This window comes from Mauremys reevesii, linkage group 1 (assembly GCF_016161935.1).
Source record: "Mauremys reevesii isolate NIE-2019 linkage group 1, ASM1616193v1, whole genome shotgun sequence".
NCBI classification, from domain to species: domain Eukaryota; kingdom Metazoa; phylum Chordata; order Testudines; family Geoemydidae; genus Mauremys; species Mauremys reevesii.
Genome location: NC_052623.1, coordinates 6,247,860 through 6,272,325, shown reverse-complemented (window position 1 = coordinate 6,272,325; position 24,466 = coordinate 6,247,860). Strand labels below are relative to the sequence as shown.

The 24,466-nt window shown below is 51.7% G+C and overlaps 4 protein-coding genes across 4 annotated transcripts; all 4 read right to left on the bottom strand.

Annotated features, from left to right (window-relative positions):
• Window positions 1–4,734: 4,734 nt before the first annotated feature.
• Window positions 4,735–5,679, bottom strand: LOC120387157 (olfactory receptor 51I1-like). The gene has a single exon (XM_039507440.1). The coding sequence runs from the start codon at window positions 5,677–5,679 to the stop codon at window positions 4,735–4,737; it is 945 nt and encodes a 314-aa protein (XP_039363374.1).
• Window positions 5,680–9,440: 3,761 nt separating this feature from the next.
• LOC120373332 (ubiquilin-1-like) lies at window positions 9,441–10,448 on the bottom strand. Its single transcript, XM_039491623.1, has one exon. It carries the CDS (start codon window positions 10,444–10,446, stop codon window positions 9,934–9,936), a length of 513 nt encoding a protein of 170 aa, XP_039347557.1. The 5' UTR covers window positions 10,447–10,448; the 3' UTR covers window positions 9,441–9,933.
• Window positions 10,449–13,243: 2,795 nt separating this feature from the next.
• On the bottom strand, window positions 13,244–20,061 carry LOC120373328 (olfactory receptor 51I1-like). Its single transcript, XM_039491610.1, has 2 exons — window positions 20,045–20,061; window positions 13,244–14,165 (listed from the first exon to the last, which is right to left on the bottom strand). Exons 1-2 carry the CDS (start codon window positions 20,059–20,061, stop codon window positions 13,244–13,246), a joined length of 939 nt encoding a protein of 312 aa, XP_039347544.1.
• Window positions 17,931–19,779, bottom strand: LOC120373321 (ubiquilin-1-like). The gene has a single exon (XM_039491600.1). The coding sequence runs from the start codon at window positions 19,649–19,651 to the stop codon at window positions 18,044–18,046; it is 1,608 nt and encodes a 535-aa protein (XP_039347534.1). The 5' UTR covers window positions 19,652–19,779; the 3' UTR covers window positions 17,931–18,043.
• Window positions 20,062–24,466: the final 4,405 nt, after the last annotated feature.

Below are 24,466 nucleotides of genomic sequence, written 5' to 3'. Positions count from 1 at the left end.
CGGATGCGAGGAGAGGGCGGGAGCGAGCTGGGAACGGGAGCAGGAAGGAGGCCGATGGGGAAGGCCTGGGCGGACGGCAGAGGATGGTGACATGGAGGCAGAGAGGGGTGAAGAGTTAGATGCGGTGATGCTCCTCAGAGGGCTGGAGAAGAGGGTGGGGGTTGGTGGCAAGACCGGGAGCACCCCCAGCACCCCCTTCTCAGTCTGTTCCAGGGTGGGGCCTGTGAGAGACGCAGAGGCCTCCCTAAGAGAGGGCAGCTGTAGAGGCCAGATTTCAGTCTCTGTCCTCTGGCCATCCTTGCCTAGCTTTGGGTTTGATTTATTTCATAACCAGATAATAAGCAGGATTTCTGTATGTCAAAGGCGTCAAACCCTGAACACCGACAAACCCTCGTTCTTCCATAGCACCTTTCATCAAGAGAGCTCAAAGTGTGCTACTAAGGAGGTCAGACTCATAGACCCATTTTATAGACGGGGAAACTGAGGCACGGGAGGGTGGCAGAGTTGGGACTAGTATCCAGGTCTCCTGAAGCCCAGTCCAGTGCACTGTCCTCTAAGCCACGCTGCAGTCTCTGGGGTTGTGCCCTGACTCAGACAATCATGATGCTTTCTCCGCCCGCTGTGGTTACACCTCGTGTCTAATCCCGCACTGCCCTGGGCCAAGGCCTGGTCGCTAAGGGGCTGCACAGAGGCCCGTGTCTGGTTCCTCGTTGGAGATTGGAAAGGTTAAGATGGCAGACGTGACCCAGCCGAGGCGGGCGCTGACCCCAGGGCTGGAACCTGGTCTGTGAACACACCCCCAGGCCCTGCAGGCTGTCCCACCGGCGTACGCCTTCCTGTGGGGCCCTGCGGCGATGCTGCAGGTGAGCGCTTCTCCCCCAGAAGCCAGGCTCCCTGGACACCAGTCTCTCTGCTTTCTCTTTGCAGGCCAGTGGAGAATGCTGAGGTCTCGGGACTGCAGACACCCCAGTGGGGCAGACATGGGGGGAAGGGAGGGTCTGAAAAAATGCCCCCCACAAGAACCCAGAGTAGTTCTGTGCTGTGGGGATGGCTGAGAGGGCGTGGATGGGGTGGCTACGTCCCTTCATTCCACCCCCCCACACACATCCCCGGGGATGGGGAGTTTTTCTGGCCACTCCAGGCCCAGCTGTTTGTCACTTTTGGGATGAATGTTTCCATGCAGTTCAGCCCCAGTGGAAGACTCTGCCCACAGCCCATCACAAGTCTGCCCTGGCATCATCTCCCTGTGCCTGGGAGACGTGGAGTCAGGGTTCTGCCCATGGGCAGGGGTATATGGTCTGCAGCCTCTGCTGATGGCCCAGGATTTGGCTGCCTCCATCCCGCCAGCCGCTGCTTCCCGGCTTCCCAAAAACCTCATTGGCCCTTCCTGGTCCCTCTGTGATGTCAGAGCAGGATGTTTCTGCCACGTCCCTCTGTGATGTCAGCTGGATGTTCCTACGGGACATAATTAGCTTCCTTCCCTCTTTAAATTATTAACAACATATTTACAAAAAACCGCTCATGAGAATTTATGGGAGCAACAACTGAACTCTCAGGACTTGATAAAGAGAATGAGCTGCACCGGTATGTTTAGGAAGCGTAAAAGCTCCATCGCTGTCCCCCAACAGTAACCAGTCACTACTGAGCGCTGCTTCTGTGAGACGGGCACGGGCATTTTTCACAGCGTGGACATGCCGTAAATCTGTGATTCAGAAATACCCCATTGTCTCATTCCTATAATGTAAAGCAGAGGTCAGCAACCTAGGGCACGTGTGCCCCCTTTGGCACGCAAGCCGATTTTTTGATGGTACGCGGGGTGGGCTGAGCCGCTCAGCCCGCCGCCGCTCTGGGGTTTCCATCACCGGCTCCTGCCAGCTGCGGTCCCACCACCGGTCCCACTCAGCACCCTCTGCTGGCCTGGGTGAAGGAACACCAGGCTGGCGGCGGGCTGAGACCCCAGCTGGCAAGGAGCCGGTGGTGGAAACCCCAGAGCAGTGGCAGGCTGAGCCACCCAGCCCACCGCTGCTCTGGGGTTCTGGCTGCTGGCCCCTTGCCAGCCGGGGTCCTGCTGCCGGACCCACTCCCCTTGCTTCCGGATGGAGTTCCAGCGCAGGCCCCCTGCCAGACAGGTCCAGGCCTCCGGCGCTGCTCAGCCCTACCAGCCGCCAGCTCCATTCACCTCAGCTGCCGATCTGGGGTTCCAGCCGCTGACCTCCTGCCAGCCGGTTATCAGCTGATAACTCAGAAGCCTGTGTGCAGCTTAAAGTATCTAAATACACGCCGCCAGACACTGGAAAACTCAGCAAGGAAAGGCAAGGGCAAGGATCACACTAAACTAATAAGATCTGCATTTTAATTTAATTTTAAATGAAGCTTCTGAAACATTCTGAAAACCTTGTTCACTTTACATATAACAGTAGTTCGGTTATATATTATAGACTTATAGAGAGACCTAAAAAATGTTAACATGTATTACCGGCATGCAAAGCCTTTAATTAGAGTGTGTACATGAAGACTCGGCACACCGCTGCTGAAAGGCTGCCGACCCCTGCTGTAAAGTATTAGAATGACTAAATCATATGATATATTCATAGAACAGAACAGTCCAAATGAAATGGAAAAAAAATGAAACTCAACCTGGAGTGTTTTTACCTCATTTAAACAAAAAAGCTTGACATTAAAAGAAACAAGAAAGTCGAAATGATTCATTTTGACACATCTCTATTGGAAATGTCATCAAAATGGACACCGTCCTGTGGACCGTTTTGGTTCTGGAAATGGCATTTTCAGACGGGAAACGGTCCCATAAGCAATGTCCCACCCGCTCTAGTGGATAGCCTTTCCCCTGCAAACTGCATCACCACTCGGCAGCGCTGTCCTCGCCTTCCCACTGCTCTTGCCAGTTCCTCAGTCCCAGCAATGGCAACTTTAACAGTGCCTGCATAGGACCAGCCATACTGAATCAGACCAGTTCCATCCAGCCCAGTCTCCTGTCTTCAGACAGTGGCCAGAGCCAGGTGCCCCCCAGGCAATGAACAGAACAGGGAATCACCAAGTGATCCATCCCCTGTGGCCCATTCCCAGCTTCTGGCAAACAGAGGCTCGGGACACTGAAGGAACAGAAATGGACACCGTGGAGAAGAGGGACGACAAATACAATTTATGTCATGGGCCCGTTGTATTGCAAAGTATTTCTGTCCATCTTCTCATTCCTCAAAGCTGTTTATCTGTTATTGAATATACATAGCCAAGTGAAGTGCGATCACAAATGCAAACCAATGCCAGGTCTCTGTTTATTTGTCTGTCTGTAACGCGATGACGTTTGAATGCTGCAGCCGATCAATTCCCAAATTTCAGGGAATGTTCTAGTCATCAGCGGGTGCAGCCCTGTGGATGTTGGTGACAATCAGCAAAGCAGGAAAGGGGAAAAGGGGAACACAAGGAGGAGTCCTTGGCATCTGGTTAGTAGAACCAGCAGCTTCAGCCACCTCAGGAATTGACTCAAAGCAGTGTTTGATGGGAGCAATACACACCTCCCAGCATAACAACTGCCCCCCGTCTCAGCTCGGGCCGTCCAAAGCACTTTCAAATGTCGCCCCTTTGGAAGACTTCTCTGAGAGACAGAGAGAAGAGATCTGAGAATGCAGGGGGGAGGGGAGTGGTGTGATGGGGGGAGTTGGGTCAGGGGATTTGCATGAATTCCCTTAAATAGGGGGTGGCACATAGTGAGCTTCTAGGGTGCAACAGAAGGACACCTGGAGTTCCTGGTGCGTGCAAGTTGCTCGATTTGCATATGCAAAAAAGTGTGCAGCCTCCTCCCAGTGACAACTACTGTTAATCTACTGCTTTGAGATAGTGCTGGCCCCCATCACAAACAGGACAGACAGGCGGCACCTGCTGCAGAACTTGGCTCGATTTACACCAGAAATTTATAGATCTGAGAGGTGTGTTTCCTTCTCCCTGTTTTACATTTTGTATTCAGGTCACCCAGGAAGTTCGGGCAATGCTCAACCCCAGTGGAAGCCACAGTCCCTGCCCCAAAAGACTGATTGACTTTGATTGACTTTAACATCTGAGACTGTAATTTAAAAACATCAGACTGTTGTTCTCAAACTTTTGTTTTGTTTGTTTTCTTATCATGGTGGTTAAGTCCATTAATGGCTGTTAGCCAGGCTGGGTAAGGAATGGTGTCCCTAGACTCTGTTCGTCAGAGGATGGAGATGGATGGCAGGAGAGAAATCACTTGATCATTGCCTGTTAGGTTCACTCCCTCTGGGGCACTTGGCATTGGCCACTGTCAGTAGACAGGACACTGGGCTAGATGGACCTTTGGTCTGACCCCGAACGGCCGTTCTTATGTTTAGTACTGGTGACCCCTTTCACACAGCAAGCCTCTGCGTGCAGCCCCCCTTTATATATTAAAAATGTGTTTTTTACATATTTAAAACCATTATAAATGCTGGAGGCAAACTGGGGTTTGGGGTGGAGGCTGACAGCTTGCGACCCCCCTGTAATAGCCCCATGACCATCTGAGGGGTCCCAACCCCCAGTTTGAGAACCCCTGACACAAGAGGAGATAACAGAATCTTTTGCAGGCAACTGCCTATGCACAGTTTGAATTGTTCTAGTATTTTATCGTTGGAGAGGTTTGAATGTCCTCTGAGAAGATACGATGTTCAGTCAGCAAGCTATTCAAAACTTGTCCAACTAAACCATATCCGACACAACTCCCATTCAGAGTAGGTCTCTGGCGAATATTCGGGAGATCCCCTTGCGAATCTCCTTTGTCTTCATGCTGTAAACAAATGGGTTTAACACAGGGGGGACAAAGAGGTAGGCATAGGACGTAAGAATATGCACAAGACGAGGGGCATTTCCCCCAAACCTGTGGATAACAGAGATTGCAATTATTGGGATATAAAAGAGTAGGACAGCACAGATGTGCGAGGCACAGGTGTTTAGGGCCGTGAGGCGCTGTTCATGGGATGCAATATTAAAAACTGTCCTTAGAATCTTGACATAAGATAGGATGATGAACACTGAGTCTAAGCCATAAGTGAAGAGAATGGCAAACAATCCATAGATGTTATTGACGGTTGTGTCCGCACACGCCAGTCTCATCATGTCTGGGTGCAAGCAGTACGCGTGGGAGAGGACATTGCCTTTGCAGATCGGCAGCCGTTTAATCAGAAAGGGGAAAGGGAAGGTCATGCTGGTACTTTTAATCACAAGGGCCAGCCCGATCCTCACAATCCTGGGGTTGGTCAAGATGGCCGCATAGCGCAGCGGGTCACAGATGGCGACAAAGCGATCGAATGACATGGCCAGTAAAATCCCCGACTCCATGAAGGAAAAGGAGTGAATGAAAAACATCTGGGCCAGGCAGGCGTCGAACGCGACGTCTGTGACATCGAAGCAGAAGATGCTGAGCACCGTGGGCAGGGTTGACAGAGACATACCGAGGTCATTGACTGACAACATGCAAAGGAACAAATACATGGGCTGGTGGAGACGCCGGTCTGCCCAGATAATGCAGAGAACAGTGCAATTCCCTACCATGGCGGTGATGTAGACCACCCAGAAAGGGATCGAGATCCAGTGGCGAGCAGCTTCCTGGCCTGGGAACCCGGTCAGTTGGAATGTGGCAGGATGGAAGCTGGTGCTATTGAAATCCACCATGATGAGCAGTCGCTGTTCTGGTCAGCTCCAACCCCCTGTGTAAATGCAAAATGAACCTGAGAGTTACCTCGAGACCAGGTGACCGGGAAGGGACCTGCAGTTCAGCATTGACTTGCAGAATCCCAATGCACAAGGGCCCAGTCCTGCAAGCCTGGGGCTGTTCTCCCCAGTGAAATCAATGTGGAGTTATTCTGAATCAAGCCTGAAGAGCCAGGCTCCAAGAATTCATTTCCAGACCAAGCTCATTAGAGGGAACCAAGAGATTCTGCTCCCACAGTCCTGCTGTCCACAGCTCAAGAATGTTCCTCGGGGAGGAAGTTGATGGATTTGCCCCCCCGGCTAGTCACATTCAGAGTAGAAGTAAGGTGCACATTGTTAACAGCAAGGGAAATGAGCCCTTCGCAAGGGCAGCTGTGAATTCCCCAGCACTGGCAGCTGAGACGGCTCTAGTTCACACAGGAATGAATTCAGGGCAGGCCTCTGGCCTGTGCGATGCAGTTGATCAGAGTGGTCCCTTCTGGCCTTTAATCTCTGAAGCTCTGCCAGCCTGGAGTGATGCACCTGGCTCCTCTCCACCACCCGTCACTCCCCTGCCGCCCTCCCCCATACAGCAGCGGGAAGGCTGGAGACCTGCCCGCCGGCTCTGACTCTGGCACAGTGCGAAGTGTGGCAAGCCCCATGTCCCCTCAGTGCGTCTGCGCCCTGCCTCCCAGCTGGGCGGTGGGTCTTCCCGCCTCGGACAGGGATGCTGCTAAAAGCAGAATCGGGACCTGCGTTTAACTGTGCTCTGCATTACGCCATACGCTCGCCGGCCCTCTTAGGCTCTTTGAAGGCGGGGAAAGGACAGATTTATTCTTGCTCATGAATGTTAATGATTCCGCAGCCGCAGGTGCACATCAGCGCTTGGCAAAGGATTAAAGGGACAGACCCCAGCCACGAGAACTCACAGGTTGCAGGCTGGCCCCCGTCCTGCCCTACACAGCGGCTGTGCAATGCTGTGGAGCTCAGTAGGGCGGGGCAGCCTCTAAACCTGGGCAGGATTTGTCCCTAAGGCTACGTCTGTGCTGCAAGCCAGGGGGGCGATTCCCCTTCTCATGGAGCCCAGCCCGTGCTAGCTTCCATCCCGCTGGAGCCTGGGGCGGGCGGCACAGGCGGGTCTGAGCTGTGCCGAGGAAAAACCGACCTGCAACCGTGTGTGTGTATCTGGGTGTGAGATTGTGTGTGTGCATGTCTGTGTGAGTGTGTCTGTGTGTGACTGTCTGTCTGTGTGTTTGTGTGAATGTATCTCTGTGTGTCTGTATCTGTCCGCCTCTGTGGTGAGTGTATGTGTGTCTTTCTCTGTCTGTGTGTGTGTGTGTGTGTGTGAGAGAGAGAGAGAAATGTGTGTGTCTGTGTGTGTGTGTTTGTGTCAATGATAGTTAGGTACCTAAATTATCTCCTGCTTAATGGTGAAATCAATTTTAAATGTGTCCTGATTATAAACTTTTTTTAAGCTTTATTGGACTCATTTCTCCCCATAAAACTCAAAATAGAGGGTGTAGGTAATCAACCCCCTTCTCTCAACTGCAGCTGACTCACCAGGGTGGATGTGACGAAAATCTTCACTATGGAGGAAAAAAGCCTCTGGACCCAGCCTGCCTGGAGTATACACCCCAGACTGCCAGGCACGGGAGAGTATTTATACTGTATCCTTGCAGCAGCTCCTTGGGGGTCCCACAGTCCCCTGGGAACTCAAGCGGAGACTGATGTCTGAACATGGGCTAATCAGGGAAAGGAGCTGTATAGAATAGCAAGACCCTGTGACTTTTGCTGCTTGTATCCATTATCCTACATGAGAACAGCAGAAAATAAGAATAACGAGGAGTCCGGGGGCACCTTAAAGACTAACAGATTTAGCAGATTCAAATCTGTTACTCTTGAAGGTGCCCCCATACTCCTCGTTGTTTTTGTGGCTACAGACTATCACGACTCCCCCTCGGATAGACAATAAGAACAGCCACACTGAGTCAGACCGATTCCATCTGTAACCCTTCTGCCCCTCTGAGTTGGCAGCAACAAAGGCCGGGTTCAGTATCCAGGGGTTCTGTTTCAATAACACAATGCAAAACCGGCTCGAGCCCCCACCCAGTGACCTGGGACAATTACCTACCACCCCCCCGGGCGCCTCTAGGAGGCAATACTTCCCCACTCGCAAGCACAGAGTCCGAGTGTAGCAAAATCCTTTTAATAAAGGAGGGAAACAATGCAGCATCACGTTGGAGAGACACCACAAACAGGACTATACACAAACCATAAGCAAAAAACCCACCTCCAAGTACATTGGGCACTGTCCTTTCCCCCTTAGGGTCTTAAGTCCAATCACCCCAAAGTCCAACAACCCAAGAGTCTCAGTCTCCGGTCAGTGCCACCCCAGAGTTCAAAAGTTTATCTGCAGAGTTTTACCCCCCCAGCCTGGGTGGAAATGGGGGGGGGTCGCACACACAGGGTGCTAGGGACACCTTACGTGGGCCAGGGCCGACTGCCCCGCTTCTCCGTGGAGTTCTGCTGCAGCCTTCACCACGACTGGCTCCACTCCACCAGCTGTGCCGCTCCTCCAGCCAACCCGTGAACCGCATCAGCCGTCCACGCGAACCGCTCCACACTGCTCACTGTTCCACGGGCTGCGCCAATGTGCTGCAGACTGCTCCGCTCTGCCAGCTGCTTGGTGATAGATCTTCAGGCTCTCCCACTACTTAACCCAGCACTCAGTGATCTCAGCTTAGTAAGCTTAGCTCTTTTAGTGATTTCAGCGCTTAGTGGCTTCAACTTGTAGTAGAGGAGCCCCAGTGCCACCTTGGCCCAACGTGAATTCAGGTCAGCAACCTCTAGATGGACTCCTAAAGGATTCAAAATTAGATCTGCTCTTTAACAGTGGAGAGAGGAGGAAGTGCAATTGGTGTTCCAGGCCCTCAAAAGGGGCCCACACACACCAGTCCCCAGCCTCTCTCCCTTCACTGGGTTTTGGAACCCCTGTCCCTTGTCTAGCAAGTACTATTTAATGTAGGTTGAGTCATTTCTGTCATAAAGCAGTCTCATAGTTCCTCATTCACATAATTAAGGTAACAGCCCCTTTTTTTCCTTCCTGCCCCAATAACAAAGAAATTGGGGATTCCACAGTGTGACAATAACCATCCCATGCTGCTGTGTGTTATGCTAAGTGGAGTGGGTTTACCAATGCAAATGCACATTCCTAAAATTCCTTTGCCCACTCCTCATAATGTACCACCAGATGTCAGGGTAGATCTCATCCTGACTCTGCTAACACATCTAGCCCAGAATCCTCACTTGTCACAGTGGCCAGAGCCCAGGTGCTTCAGAGGGAATGAACAGAACAGGGCAATGAGCAATTGATCCATCTCCTGTCGTCCACTCCCAGCTTCTGGCAAGCAGGGGCTTGGGACACTCAGAGCATGGTTTTGCGTCCCTGCCCATCCTGGCTAATAGCCATTGACGGACTTATCCTCCATGAATGTATCTAATGGTTTTTAGAGCCCTCTTATAGCTTTGGCCTTCACAACATCCCCTGGCAATGAGTTCCACAGGTTGTACATTGTGGAAGAAGTACTTCCTTATGCTTTTTTTAAACCTGCTGCCTATTAATTGAATTGGGTCACCCTGTTCTGTGTGTTATGAGAAGGAGTAAATAACACTTCCGTATTTACTTTCCCCACACCAGTCATGATTTTATAGACCTCTGTCATATCCCCCTTACTCCTCTCTTTTCTAGGCTGAAAAGTCCCAGTCCTTTTAGTCTCTCCTAATACGGAAGCTGTTTCATACCCCTCATCAGTTTTGTTGCCCTTCTTTGTACCTTTTACAATTCTTATATATCTTTTTTGAGAGGAGGCGACCGGAACTGCAGGCAGCATTCAAGGTGTGAGTGTGCCAGGATCTATAGAGAGGCAATATGATATTTTCTGTCTGATATTTATCCCTTTCCTGATGGTTCCCAACATTCTGTTCTCTTTTTTGACTGTCGCCGCACATTGAGGGGATGTTTATCAACAATGAATTTCATCTGCCATTGTGTTGCCCAGTCACCCAGTTTTGAGAAATCCCTTTGTAAGTCTTCATAGTCAGCTTTGGACTTAACTATCTTGAGTAATTTTGTATCATCTTCAAACTTTGCCATATCACTATTTTACCCTTCTTCCCAGATCATTTATGAATCTGTTGAATACTAGTGCTCCCAATACAGACCCCTGGGGGACCCCACTACCCCAGAACTTTGTCAATCGCAGTGTTGACATGTCCTCCAGCTGCTCTCAGAGCTTGTGCGTTGGCTTCATGCTTCAGGAAACCCATTACGTAGAGCTGCTCCAGCTGCTGCTGGAATTGGGTTTCTGGAGTCTGGGGACGCGGGGGCCTTGCTTGAGCAAGACCCTGGGTGATTTGCTCAACGTTACAGGGCTGGCACCCCGACTCGGCTGATCCTGGGGCTGGGCTTGCATTCTCACATGGCTCAGAACCAGTCCCGGTTACTGATCCGCCATCTGCCGGGCGTCCCGCTGCCCCTGAGCCAGGAGCGCTGCCTCGGGCGAACCTCAGCACTTCCAGCCCCAGGGTCTGGAAACCCTGCTGAATCTGGAACAGAGCCTTGGTGGCTCTCGGGTTTGCCATCACTAACGGCATGTCTGGGCTGTGCAGCAGCTGGAGGAGGGCTTGGAGCTCCCGCGCTACTTCTTGGTGGGGATGCAGGATGCCAACGAACCGGGGGTTACTCAGCATGAAGTGCACAATGAATGTTCTGACCTTATCAGCTATTTGCTTGGGTCTGGATTCTGCAGTCCTTGCTCTGCAATAGCTTCCACTGACAGCAGGTCAATGCGAATCGGAACGGGGGGTGCTCTTTGGGGATGGGCTGGGTTTTCTTAACTCCGAGACACTATATATTAATTTGAGTAAATAAATGTAAGTCCCTGAGGATGTTTCATAGTTTCATAGATGTAGACCTGAACTTCTGCATGGCACAGGCCAGAGAACCTCACCCAGGTACCTCTCTACTGAGCCGCCAAACTTTATTTAGAGCAAAGCATTTCAGGCGGCAGGCAGAGAACAGGAAGGACCGAGGGCCCCCAATGCCGGAGGCCCCTGCAGCGGCAGGGGATAAATCAGGTGAGACATGCCCCGGTGATCCCAGCAGGTGACCCACATCCCAGGCTGCAGAAGAAGGTAAAAAACTAGCAAGTTCTGTCCAGTTTCACCAGGGGGAAATCCCTTCCCTTTCCCAAATCCGGTGACCTTTTCGACCCTGAGCACATGAACCAGACCCACCAGCCAGGCCACTAGGAAGAGGATTCTCTGTTCCGCCTGAGAGCCCCGGTGCACTGGTCTAACCAGATGAAGCACGTAACTCGCCCAAATTGTGCGCCAACAGGAGGGGAGGAGGCTCTCGCCTCGAGCAGGTGAAACGTCCCCTTTGCATTAATAAACCCAGGAATGTCAACCTGGAATGTTTTTACCTCATTTAAACAAAAAAGCTTGACATTAAATGAAACAAGAAAGTCGAAATGATTCATTTTGACACGTCTCCGTTGGAAATATCATCAAAATGGACACCGTCCTGTGGACCGTTTTTATTTCTGGAAATGGCATTTTCAGACGGGAAACGGTCCCATGAGCAATGTCCCACCCGCTCTAGTGAATAGCCTTTCCCCAGCAAACTGCATCACCACTCGGCAGCGCTGTCCTCACCTTCCCACTGCACTTGCCAGTTCCTCAGTCCCAGCAATAGCAACTTCAACAGTGACTGCATAGGCCCAGCCATACTGAATCAGACCAGTTCCATCCAGCCCAGTCTCCTGTCTTCCAACAGTGGACAATGCCAGGTGCCCCCCAGGGAATGAACAGAACAGGAATCACCAAGTGATCCATCCCCTGTGGCCCATTCCCAGCTTCTGGCAAACAGAGGCTCGGGACACTGAAGGAACAGAAATGGACACCGTGGAGAGTAGGGACGACAAATACAATTTATGTCATGGGCCCGTTGTATTGCAAAGTATTTCTGTCCATCTTCTCATTCCTCAAAGCTGTTTATCTGTCCTTGAATATACATAGCCAAGCGAAGTGTGGTCACAGATGCAAACCAATGCCAGGTCTCTGTTTATTTGTCTGTCTGTAACGCGATGACATTTGAATGCTGCAACCGATCAATTCCCAAATTTCAGGGAATGTTCTAGCCATCAGCGGGTGCAGCCCTGTGGATGTTGGTGGCAATCAGCAAAGCGGGAAAGGGGAATAGGGGAACACAAGGAGGAGTCCTTGGCTTCTGGTTAGTAGAACCAGCTGCTTCAGCCACCTCAGGAATTGACTCTAGACCAAAGCAGTGTTTGATGGGAGCAATACACACCTCCCAGCATAACAACTGCCCCCTGTCTCAGCTCGGGCCGTCCAAAGCACTTTCAAATGTCGCCCCTTTGGAAGACTTCTCTGAGAGACTGAGAGAAGAGAACTGAGAATGTGGGGGTCGGGGATTTGCATGAGTTCCCTTAAATAGGGGGTGGCACATATTGAGCTTGTGGGGTGCAACAGAAGGACACCTGGAGCCCCAGGTATGTGCAAGTTGTTCGATTTGCATATGCAAAAAAGTGTGTGGCCTCCTCCCAGTGACAACTACTGTTAATCTACTGATTTGAGATAGTGCTGGCCCCCATTGCAAACAGGACAGACAGGCGGCACCTGCTGCAGAACTTGGCTCGATTTACACCAGAAATTTATAGATCTGAGAGGTGTGTTTCCTTCTCCCTGTTTTACATTTTGTATTCAGGTCACACCCAGGAACTTCCGGGAAATGCTCAACCCCGCTGGAAGCCACAGTCCCTGCCTCAAAAGACTGATTGACTTTGATTGACTTTAACATCTGAGACTGTAATTTAAAAACATCATACTGTTGTTCTCAAACTTTTGTTTTGTTTGTTTTCTTATCATGGTGGTTAAGTCCATTAATGGCTGTTAGCCAGGCTGGGTAAGGAATGGTGTCCCTAGACTCGATTTGTTTGTCAGAGGGGGGAGATGGATGGCAGGAGAGAGATCACTTGATCATTGCCTGTTAGGTTCACTCCCTCTGGGGCACTTGGCATTGGCCACTGTCGGTAGACAGGACACTGGGCTAGATGGACCTTTGGTCTGACCCCGAACGGCCGTTCTTATGTTTAGTACTGGTGACCCCTTTCACACAGCAAGCCTCTGCGTGCAGCCCCCCTTTATATATTAAAAACATGTTTTTTACATATTTAAAACCATTATAAATGCTGGAGGCAAACTGGGGTTTGGGGTGGAGGCTGACAGCTTGCGACCCCCCTGTAATAGCCCCATGACCATCTGAGGGGTCCCAACCCCTACTTTGAGGATCCCTCACATAAGAGGAGATAACAGAATCTTTTGCAGGCATCTGCCTATATACAGTTTGAATTGTTCTAGTATTTTATCGTTGGAGAGGTTTGAATGTCCTTTGAGAAGATACGATGTTCAGTCAACAAGCTATTCAAAACTTGTCCAACAAAACCATATCCAACACAACTCCCATTCAGAGTAGGTCTCTGGCGAATATTCGGGAGATCCCCTTGCGAATCTCCTTTGTCTTCACGCTGTAAACAATTGGGTTTAACACAGGGGGGACAAAGAGGTAGGCATAGGACATAAGAATATGGACAACTCGAGGGGCATTTCCTCCAAACCTGTGCATAACGGAGACTGCAATTATTGGGACATAAAAGAGTAGGACAGCGCAGATGTGCGAGGCGCAGGTGTTTAGGGCCGTGAGGCGCTGTTCATGGGATGCAATATTAAAAACAGTCCTTAGAATCTTAACATAAGATAGGATGATGAACACTGAGTCTAAGCCATAAGTGAAGAGAATGGCAAACAATCCGTAGATGTTATTGACGGTTGTGTCCGCACACGCCAGTCTCATCATGTCTGGGTGCAAGCAGTATGCGTGGGAGAGGACATTGCCTTTGCAGATCGGCAGCCGTTTAATCAGAAAGGGGAAAGGGAGGAGCATGCTGGTACTTTTAATCACAAGGGCCAGCCCGATCCTCACAGTCCTGGGGTTGGTCAAGATGGCCGCGTAGCGCAGCGGGTCGCAGATGGCGACAAAGCGATCGAATGACATGGCCAGTAAAATCCCCGACTCCATGAAGGAAAAGGAGTGAATGAAAAACATCTGGGCCAGGCAGGCGTCGAACGCGACGTCTGTGACATCGAAGCAGAAGATGCTGAGCACCGTGGGCAGGGTCGACAGAGACATACCGAGGTCATTGAGCGACAACATGCAAAGGAACAAATACATGGGCTGGTGGAGACGCCGGTCTGCCCAGATAATGCAGAGAACAGTGCAATTCCCTACCATGGCGGTGATGTAGACCACCCAGAAAGGGATCGAGATCCAGTGGCGAGCAGCTTCCTGGCCTGGGAACCCGGTCAGTTGGAATGTGGCAGGATGGAAGCTGGTGCTATTGAAATCCACCATGATGAGCAGTCGCTGTTCTGGTCAGCTCCAACCCCCTGTGTAAATGCAAAATGAACCTGAGAGTTACCTCGAGACCAGGTGACCGGGAAGGGACATGCAGTTCAGCATTGACTTGCAGAATCCCAATGCACAAGGGCCCAGTCCTGCAAGCCTGGGGCTGTTCTCCCCAGTGAAATCAATGTGGAGTTATTCTGAATCAAGCCTGAAGAGCCAGGCTCCAAGAATTCATTTCCAGCCCGAGCTCGTTAGAGGGAACCTAGAGATTCTGCTCCCACAGCTCAGCAACGTTCCTCAGGAGGAGGTTGATGGATTTGCCCCCGCTAGTCACATTCCGAGTAGAAGTAAGGTGCACGTTGTTAACAGCAGGAAATGAGCCCTTCGCAAGGGCAGCTGTGACTGCCCCAGCACTGGCAGCTGAGACGGCTCTAGTTCACACAGGAATGAATTCAGGGCAGGCCTCTGGCCTGTGCGATGCAGTTGATCAGAGTGGTCCCTTCTGGCCTTTAATCTCTGAAGCTCTGCCAGCCTGGAGTGATGCACCTGGCTCCTCTCCACCACCCGTCACTCCCCTGCCGCCCTCCCCCATACAGCAGCGGGAAGGCTGGAGACCTGCCCGCCGGCTCTGACTCTGGCACAGTGCGAAGTGTGGCAAGCCCCATGTCCCCTCAGTGCGTCTGCGCCCTGCCTCCCAGCTGGACGGTGGGTCTTCCCGCCTCGGACAGGGATGTCGCTAAAAGCAGAATCGGGGCCTGCGTTTAACTGTGCTCTGCATTACGCCATACGCTCGCCAGCCCTCTTAGCCTCTTTGAAGGCGGGGAAAGGACAGATTTATTCTTGCCCATGAATGTTAATATGATTCTGCAGCTGCAGGTGCACATCAGCGCTTGGCAAATGATTAAAGGGACAGGCCCCAGCTACGAGAACTCACAGGCTGCAGGCTGGCCCCCGTCCTGCCCTACACAGCGGCTGTGCAATGCTGTGGAGCTCAGTAGGGCGGGGCAGCCTCTAAACCTGGGCAGGATTTGTCCCTAAGGCTACGTCTCTGCTGCAAGCCAGGGGCGATTCCTTCTCATGGAGCCCAGCCCGTGCTAGCTTCCATCCCGCTGGAGCCTGGGGCGGGCGGCACAGGCGGGGCTGAGCTGTGCCGAGGAAAAACCGACCTGCAACCGTGTGTGTGTGTCTGGGTGTGAGATTGTGTGTGTGCATGTCTGTGTGAGTGTGTTTGTGTGTGAGTGTGTGACTGTCTGTCTGTGTGTTTGTGTGAATGTATCTCTGTGTGTCTGTGTCTGTCTGCCTCTGTGGTGAGTGTATGTGTGTCTTTGTCTGTGTGTGTGTGTGTGTGTGTGAGAGAGAGAGAAATGTGTGTGTCTGTGTTTGAGTGTATGTGTCTGTGTGTGTGTGTCTGCGTGTGTCTCTCTGTGTGTGTCTGTTTGTGTCAATGTGTCTGTCTTTGTGGTGAGTGTATGTGTCTTTCTATGTGTGTGTATGTGAGAAAGAGAGACATCGTGTGTGCGTGTGTCTGTGTGAGTGTCTGTCTCTGTGAGTGTATGTGTGTGTGTGTGTGTGCGCATTTGTGTTTGTGTTTCTGGGTGTGAGATTGTTTGTGTGCCTGTCTGTGTGAGTGTGTGTGTGTGTGAGTATGTGTGTCTCCATGTGAGTGTGTGTGTCTCTGTGTGTGTCTGTCTGTCTGTGTGTTTGTGTGAATGTATCTGTCTGTGTGTCTGTGTGTCTCTGTGGTGAGTGTATATGTGTCTTTCTGTGTGTGTGTACGTGTGAGAGAGATATTGCGTGTGAGTGTGTCTGTGTGTGAGTGTCTGTCTGTTTGCATGTGTGTCTGTGCGTGAAATATGCTGAAATGTTCTCGTTAAGGACTGAGGAAACCAAGTCAGGCCAGATGGCAGAGGTGCCAGGCTGGGGTTTAGCGAGGGATTAGTGAGAAGATCTTGATGAGATTTGACATTCCTGCAATGTCCCGGTGCATCGCAGAGCCACCCAGCTCCTGCACGTCCCCCACCCCCAGAGGAAGAGGAACATTGGCCAGAGGCAATGGGGCAAATCCCTCCTCTTATGATAGAGCCCAGGGACAATGAACTCTCACGCAGAGCTGAGGAGATCTCAGGCTTTAAACTCCTCTAAAAAATCCACCCTGCCCCTTCCCCAGCTGCCTGCTGTTCTGTCTCAGCGCGACGAGGGGCTTTGCTGACTGTGCTGCGTTTGATCTCATCTGTCCAGGAGGAAAATCGTGCAGAGCCGACTAACAAGTAAGAGGCAAAATTTCAAAAGCAGAGATGAGAGTTAGGTACCTAAATTATCTCCTGCTAAATGGTGAAATCAATTTTTAAAAAGTGTCCTAATTATAAACTTTTTTTAAGCTTTATTGGACTCATTTCTCCCCATAAAACTCAAAAAAGAGGTTGTCAAGTAATCAACCCCCTTCTCTCAACTGCAGCTGACTCACCAGGGTGGACATGACGAAAATCTTCACCATGGAGGAAAAAAGCCTCTGGACCCAGCCTGCCTGGAGTATACGCCCCAGACTGCCAGGCACGGGAGAGTATTTATACTGTATCCTTGCAGCAGCTCCTTGGGGGGTCACACAGTCCCGTGGGAACTCAAGCGGAGGCTGATGTCTGAACATGGGCTAATCAGGGAAAGGAGCCGTATAGAGTAGCAAGAGCCCTGTGACTTATGCTGCTTGTATCCATTATCCCACATGAGAACAGCAGAAAATAAGAATAACGAGGAGTCCGGGGGCACCTTAAAGACTAACAGATTTAGGAGATTCAAATCTGTTAGTCTTGAAGGTGCCCCCGGACTCCTCATTGTTTTCGTGGCTACAGACTATCACGGCTCCCCCTCGGATAGACAATAAGAACAGCCACACTGAGTCAGACCGATTCCATCTAGCCCAGAATCCGGACTTGTGACAGTGGCCAGGGCCAGGTGCTTCAGAGGGAATGAACAGAACAGGGCAATGAGCAATTGATCCATCTCCTGTCGTCCACTCCCAGCTTCTGGCAAGCAGGGGCTTGGGACACTCAGGGCATGGTTTTGCATCCCTGCCCATCCTGGCTAATAGCCATTGATGGACCTAACCTCCATGAATGTATCTAATGGTTTTTAGAGCCCTCTTCTAGCTTTGGCCTTCACAACATCCCCTGGCAATGAGTTCCACAGGTTGTACACTGTGGAAGAAGGACTTCCTTATGCTTTTTTTAAACCTGCTGCCTATTAATTGAATTGGGTGACCCTGGTCTCTGTGTTAGGAGAAGGAGTAAATATCACTTCTGTATTTACTTTCCCCACACCAGTCATGATTTTATAGACCTCGATCATATCCCCGCCCCCCCAGTCGTCTCTTTTCTAGGCTGAAAAGTCCCAGTCTTGTTAGTCTCTCCTCATACGGAAGCTGTTCCATACCCCTCATCAGTTTTGTTGCCCTTCTTTGTGCCTTTTACAATTCTTATATATCTTTTTTGAGATGAGGCGACCAGAACTGCAGGCAGCATTCAAGGTGTGAGTGTGCCAGGATCTATAGAGAGGCAATATGATATTTTCTGTCTGATATTTATCTCTTTCCTGATGGTTCCCAACATTCTGTTCGCTTTTTTGACTGCCGCTGCACATGGAGGGGATGTTTATAAACAATGAATTTCATCTGCCATTGTGTTGCCCAGTCACCCAGTTTTGAGAAATCCCTTTGTAAGTCTTCATAGTCAGCTTTGGACTGAACCATCTTGAGTAATTTTGTATCATCTTCAAACTTTGCCATATCACTGTTTTCCCCTTCTTCCCAGATCATTTATGAATCTGTTGAATACTAGTGTTCCCAATACAGACCCCTGGGGGACCCCACTACCCCAGAACTTTGTCAATCGCAGTGTTGACATGTCCTCCAGCTGCTCTCAGAGTTTGTGCGTTGGCTTCATGCTTCAGGAAACCCATTACGTAGAGCTGCTCCAGCTGCTGCTGGAATTGGGTTTCTGGAGTCTGGGGAAGCGGGGGGCTTGCTTGAGCAAGACCCTGGGTGATTTGCTCAACGTTACAGGGCTGGCACCCCGACTCGGCCGATCCTGGGGCTGGGCTTGCATTCTCACGTGGCTCAGAACCAGTCCCGGTTACTGATCCGCCATCTGCCAGGCTTCCCGCTGCCCCTGAGCCAGGAGCGCTGCCTCGGGCGAACCTGAGCACTTCCAGCCCCAGGGTCTGGAAACCCTGCTGAATCTGGAACAGAGCCTTGGTGGCTCTCGGGTTTGCCATCACTAACGGCATGTCTGGGCTGTGCAGCAGCTGGAGGAGGGCTTGGAGCTCCCGCGCTACTTCTTGGTGGGGATGCAGGATGCCAATGAACCGGGGGTTACTCAGCATGAAGTGCACGATGAGACTGGGGTTCTGGCTCAGGGCCTGCATTATATTCCTCATGTAGGGGGCAGACAGGATGCTCCGGAAAGGCAGGGCATTCCTGGCTATCTCTTGCGAGGCGTTCTGCACTTCCGTCATGTTACACATCCCAGCTGCGACTCCAGGCGGCACCCAGGGGCTCTGCCCCGTGCTGCAGTTTGGGCTGTTGCTGACATGAATACCCCCAATGTCAGTGCCATGGTTGTGATGGGGGATGCAACTCTGTGGACCAAACTGAGAGGCCCAAGGATTCGGCAAAGGGTGGGACGGTTGGCTGACCCCTGCTGGGGGCAGCTTGTTCTGGGGTGGGTCACTCCCACACTGCGCCTGTGGTCCATTCAGAGTTGGCTTTGGAGTATCAGGGAGCATTTGCCACAAGACTTTGTCTCCACCCAGCAGCAGAGTCTGGCTCCGGTTTCTCAGTATTTCCTGCATCATCCCTGGGTTCCTAACAAACTCGATCATTTCTCGCAGGAGGGCTGGGTTGTTCCAGATGTGGCTGACCTCTGGATTCTGCTGCTCAAGCAGCTGGAGCAGGGGGTGTTCCCTTAAGAGCCCTTTTATCAGGTTGGCATTTGACAGCATGCTCTGGACAAAGGGATTTTCCAGACTCTGTAGGATCATTTCAGGGTTGACCACCAGCAGCTGCTGGAGCTCATTTAGGAAAGCTAAAATGCTGGGTGCATTCCCAGGTAGCATGCTGAGATCTGCCAGACCAGCTGAGCCAGCTGGAAGGGTGGCAGCATGTGTGCTGGCGTTAGTTTGCTGATCTTCCTGGTCCTCTGCTCTCGTTTTCAGCCTGATGACAAGGTGGATGGTGAATCCGTCATGGATCCGGGCCTGGCTGAGAGTATTTCGGTCGTTCAAAACTTTCCCAGCAAAGATCAAGAGGAGCAGGTTGGTGGGAGCGTGGAAGCGCTTGGCGATTTCGCCTCGAAAGTCGGCGATGGTGCTGTTCTCCCACACTGCAAACTCTTCCCTTTCCTCGAGGCTCTTGACTGTCACTTTGATGATCTGGGGCTCTGCAGGGTTGCCGCCAGGACCCTGTCCCTTCCCAGCCATGGCTAACACGACGCTGGTCCCTTCTGGGAAAGCAGCGAGACCAGAGACTTAGAGGGGCTGGGAATGTCCAAATCCAGAGCGCTCATGCCAGCTGTGCACCGCCCCATGCTGCTCCTCTGCTCGCAGCTTCCTGACCTCCTGGGGCTGCCCGGGTGCACTGTGACCTCCCTGCTGATGTCACTGTAAGCAAGAAACCACATGGACACCTGGCTTGTTCCCCATGGGGCAAGTAGTCCCCAGCTGGTGCCCAAGGACCATCCCCAAAGTCGCTATCATACACAGGTAATGCGAGCTGGGAAGCAAATGCCCCTGTGCAGTTAAGGAGAAGGCAAATCTTGGGGCAGGAAGCATTGAGCTGCAACAAAGGGGGATGATCCCATAGTGGAGACCCACCTTCCTGATGATGTCATGGTCTCCTCTCAGACTGACGACACCCCTCCAGGGCAGGGACCCCAGTTATTAGGACGAGACAGGCAATAGTAATCGGGGATTTCATTATTAGAAATATAGATAGTTGGGCTTGTGATGGCTGGGAGAACCACATGGTGAACTTTCTGCTGGGTTCAAAGGTGGATGATCTCACGAGATATCTAGATAACCTCACAGGTAGTGCTGGGGATGAGCCAGGGGTCGTGGTATATGTAGGTACCAGTGACATAGGGAAGGAAGGAGACAGGTCCTGGAGGCCAGATGTAGGCGACTAGGTAAGAGATTGAAGTCCAGGACCTCCATGGCAGCAGTCGCTGAAATGCTTCCAGTGCCACGGGCAGGGCCAGTCAGACAGGCAGAGCTGCAGGGTCTCAATGCGTGGATGAGACGGTGGTGCAGGGAGGTGGGATTTAGGGTTATTAGGAACTGGGGAACCTTTTGGAGAAGGAGTGGTCTATACAGGAGGGATGAGCTCCACTTACACTGGAACGGCACCAGATTGCTGCCATGCAAAATACAAAAGGTTGTACGATTGCTCTCTGGAAATACATCAGAGGGAGGGAGAGGAGTTCTTTAAGGTCAGTGCCAATGTGGACACAAGAACAAACGGATAGAAACCGGCCATCAGCAAGTTTAGGCTTGAAATTAGAGGAAGGTTTCTAACCATCAGAGGAGCTCCAGCCCTTTATCCTTCCCTCCGCCTCCCAGAGGGGCCTGTCCTCACAGCGAAGCCCCCCTGGAAGGCTGAGGAGATTGGTGCCCCTGATGTGACGCGCCCTGGAGGCAATGCAGCCCTGCAGGTTCCTATTGTCCCTCTGGCTGCATTTCTGTCACCAAGGGGACTGTTAAAAAAATCTGTTGTCCCATGTGTTCCCCTCCCCACCATTGCTGGAATCCGTCAATCCCTGGTATTGGACCAGCACCAAAGTGCCAGAGGGAAGAGTCAGTCGAGCCTAAAGGCTGGTAACGCGGGTGTGTGAAGGGAGCCGTGTGCGTGACTGGCTGCAGAACTGGGGCCAATGGCACAGCCTGAGGAGTCGCCCTCTCGCAGGCCTTTAGCCATCAGTGAGCAGCTGCTGTGTCATGAGCTCTGTTCACAGTCAAACCCGGCAGCTTCTCTATGGGCCGGGGACCGACTGCTGCTCTCGGTTTCACCCACTGACCCGCAGCTGAAGGCGGCTGTCTGGCTAATTGCTCTAATAGATCAGCATTTCCATGGGGTCTCCCATCCACCTAGACACGTCTCCCTGCAGGCTGGATCCTCCTGCTTCCCCACACAGCCCAGCTGAAATTAGCCAGGCCGCTCCCGATGACCATGCTGATGCTGCTATTTAAAATGTTAATAACTTTTCAAACCAGAGTCTCGGCAGCGCAGTAAATCTCAGCGAGCTGGCTCCAGCCACCCATGAGTTCTCTCTCTGCTACAAATGGCAAGAAGCCATTCCCAGCATGTTCTGACCTTATCAGCTAGTCGCTTGGGTCTGGATTCTGCAGTCCTTGCTCAGGCATAGCTTCTACTGACAGCAGGTCAATGCAAATCAGAATGGGGGTTGCTCTTTGGGGATGGGCTGGGTTTTCCCAACCCCGAGACAGCTTATATTAAGTCAAGTAAATAAACATAAGTTCCTGAGGATGTTTCACAGTTTCATAGAGTGTAGACGTCCTGCATGGTGTAGTAAAAGGAAGCCCTGATGTTGGTGTCATTAGGCATGACTCTAGGTAACTCAGGAGGGTGGAAAACCACAGTGTCAATGAAGCCTTTCTGTAGTAGGCCTGAATGAACTAAAGTCACTCCATGTCTGACAAAAGCGCTCCCATGTTTGAACTTTAATCGACCTAACAGGCCAGCAACAGAGAATGGTTATCAGTTGCAACACCCGCACCAGAAGGTAATAATGAGGCCTGCTATAATGAGGCCTGCTTGCTCCTGGCTAAGGGGCAAAATAACAGGTCAAAGATAACAGTTCACAGAAGAGTTACTAACAAGCTAAATTGGTTTTTGCCAAGTATGACTTAACTGCTTAATGTAATTGCTATTGCAAAGTGTATCTGCTGCATGGGAATGAAAGGTGGGGCGAGAGGGGGAGTGGGGGGGGGATAGAAGAGGCTTAGTTAAAGTTATGTATAAAAAAGAGAAAAGGGGCTTGTAGCTCTGTGCTTGATTTGAGACGTGTCTGTGTCTCCGAGCACCGCTTTGAGATCTCAAATAAACTTTGTCTGCTTCTCCACCTTGGTGTGTTTATTGGAGCGAAGCACACCGGGCAACGAACCACTGTTGCTGCCTCGGGCACTCTGTGCTGGCAACACTGAGATATAAACCTTGGTATCAGAGGCCTGGTATAAGGCCTAAGGCCTGAACTAAAGTAATGGTCAGGACTTTGCTAACATAAAGCAAAGTTAAGCTGTGAGCCAGAGGCAGGCCCTGCTCACAGAAGCTGGCAAGAAAAGGGCTGATGCTGCAAACAGAGACATACCTAAAAGGTGCTGGACACCAGAGATCAGAACATTCGCACACTCGTACACTCCCCACAGATAACAAGGAACAGTCTGACCCATCCCAATGACAGGGCAAAAGGGGAATATGATGGATAGAGTTGTTTTGTTCAAACTAACATGTACAAGGTGAGAGGCGGCACCTTACTACATAGAGGGGCTGAACCTTGGTACGTAGAAGGGTTGCACGTCAATACGTCAGGAGTGATGTGTAAGTTGTTTGTACCTGTGTATAAGAATGTACCCCTGGGGCGGTGTCTTTGTCCGGCCGAGGGGGCAGTGGAAAGTCCCTCCACTGACTGAGCCGAGTCCATTGCCAAGAGGCACTTTCTCGTAGTATGCCCTGTAGAGTAACGATCTAGGAGGAACTATAATTGTGTCCATACGGCAATAAACCTGGCCGATGTGCCTTCGTACCTTACACTACTCTGTGGTCATTGGGGGTTCTCTTTGGGTCTGCTGTGTCAGCTATCTGCGCAGAGCTGAGGCAGCACACAGAGGGAACACACGCACGCAGCCGAGTGATATCAACACTGAAAAGGGCAGAGCACCACACCGGTAGCCAGAGAACCTCACCGAGGTACTTCTCTACTGAGCCCCAAAACTTTAGTTAGAGCAAAGCATTTCAGCCGGCAGGCAGAGAACAGGAAGGACCGAGGAGCCCCCAATGCCTGAGGCCCCTGCAGTGGCAGGGGATAGATCAGGTGAGACGCCCCGGTGATCCCAGCAGGTGACCCACATCCCAGGCTGAAGAAGAAGGTAAAAAACTAGCAAGGTCCGTTCCAGTTTGACCAGGGGGAAATTCCTTCCCTTTCCCAAATCCGGTGACCTTTTGGACCCTGAGCACATGAGCCAGACCCACCAGCCAGGCCACTAGGAAGAGGATTCTCTGTTCCGCCTGAGAGCCCCGGTCCACTGGTCTAACCAGATGAAGCATGTAACTCACTCAAATTGTGCGCCATCAGGAGGGGAGGAGGCTCTCGCCCAGAGCAGGTGAAACGTCCCCTTTGCATTAATAAACCCGGGTAGGGGAATATTTATCTCTCACTAGCCCCAGCCCCACAGCGGGTCACAATCCATTTCTTCATTCAGTATTTGCAGCCTGCCAGTGCACTGGGAGGCAGAGTCCCCAACCCTGCTGCTAGCACGGAGGATTCAGCAGGGATTATCTCTCTCGCTCCCTTCGGGGCTTGTTAGGTGTGGAGCCGGGAGTCGGGGGAAGGCGCTGGATTTAGCCAGGCCAGCGATTGTACGGATGGCACACAGCTCACAGGGGAGTGTTGGAATGAGGCCTGGCCTCCCTCCATCCCCAGCCTCCATCGCCCACATGCATCCCTGCCACCACCTCCCACCCCTCTGCAGCCCCTTTCCTGGCCTCAAACCCATTCCCTCCGCCTCCAGATCAGACAGAGTGGGGTGGGGTGAGCGGCCATCGTGACGAATGGGAGCGTGGAGCCACGGATGCGAGGAGAGGGCGGGAGCGAGCTGGGAACGGGAGCAGGAAGGAGGCCGATGGGGAAGGCCTGGGCGGACGGCAGAGGATGGTGACATGGAGGCAGAGAGGGGTGAAGAGTTAGATGCGGTGATGCTCCTCAGAGGGCTGGAGAAGAGGGTGGGGGTTGGTGGCAAGACCGGGAGCACCCCCAGCACCCCCTTCTCAGTCTGTTCCAGGGTGGGGCCTGTGAGAGACGCAGAGGCCTCCCTAAGAGAGGGCAGCTGTAGAGGCCAGATTTCAGTCTCTGTCCTCTGGCCATCCTTGCCTAGCTTTGGGTTTGATTTATTTCATAACCAGATAATAAGCAGGATTTCTGTATGTCAAAGGCTGCAAGCCCTGAACACCGACAAACCCTCATTCTTCCATAGCACCTTTCATCAAGAGAGCTCAAAGTGTGC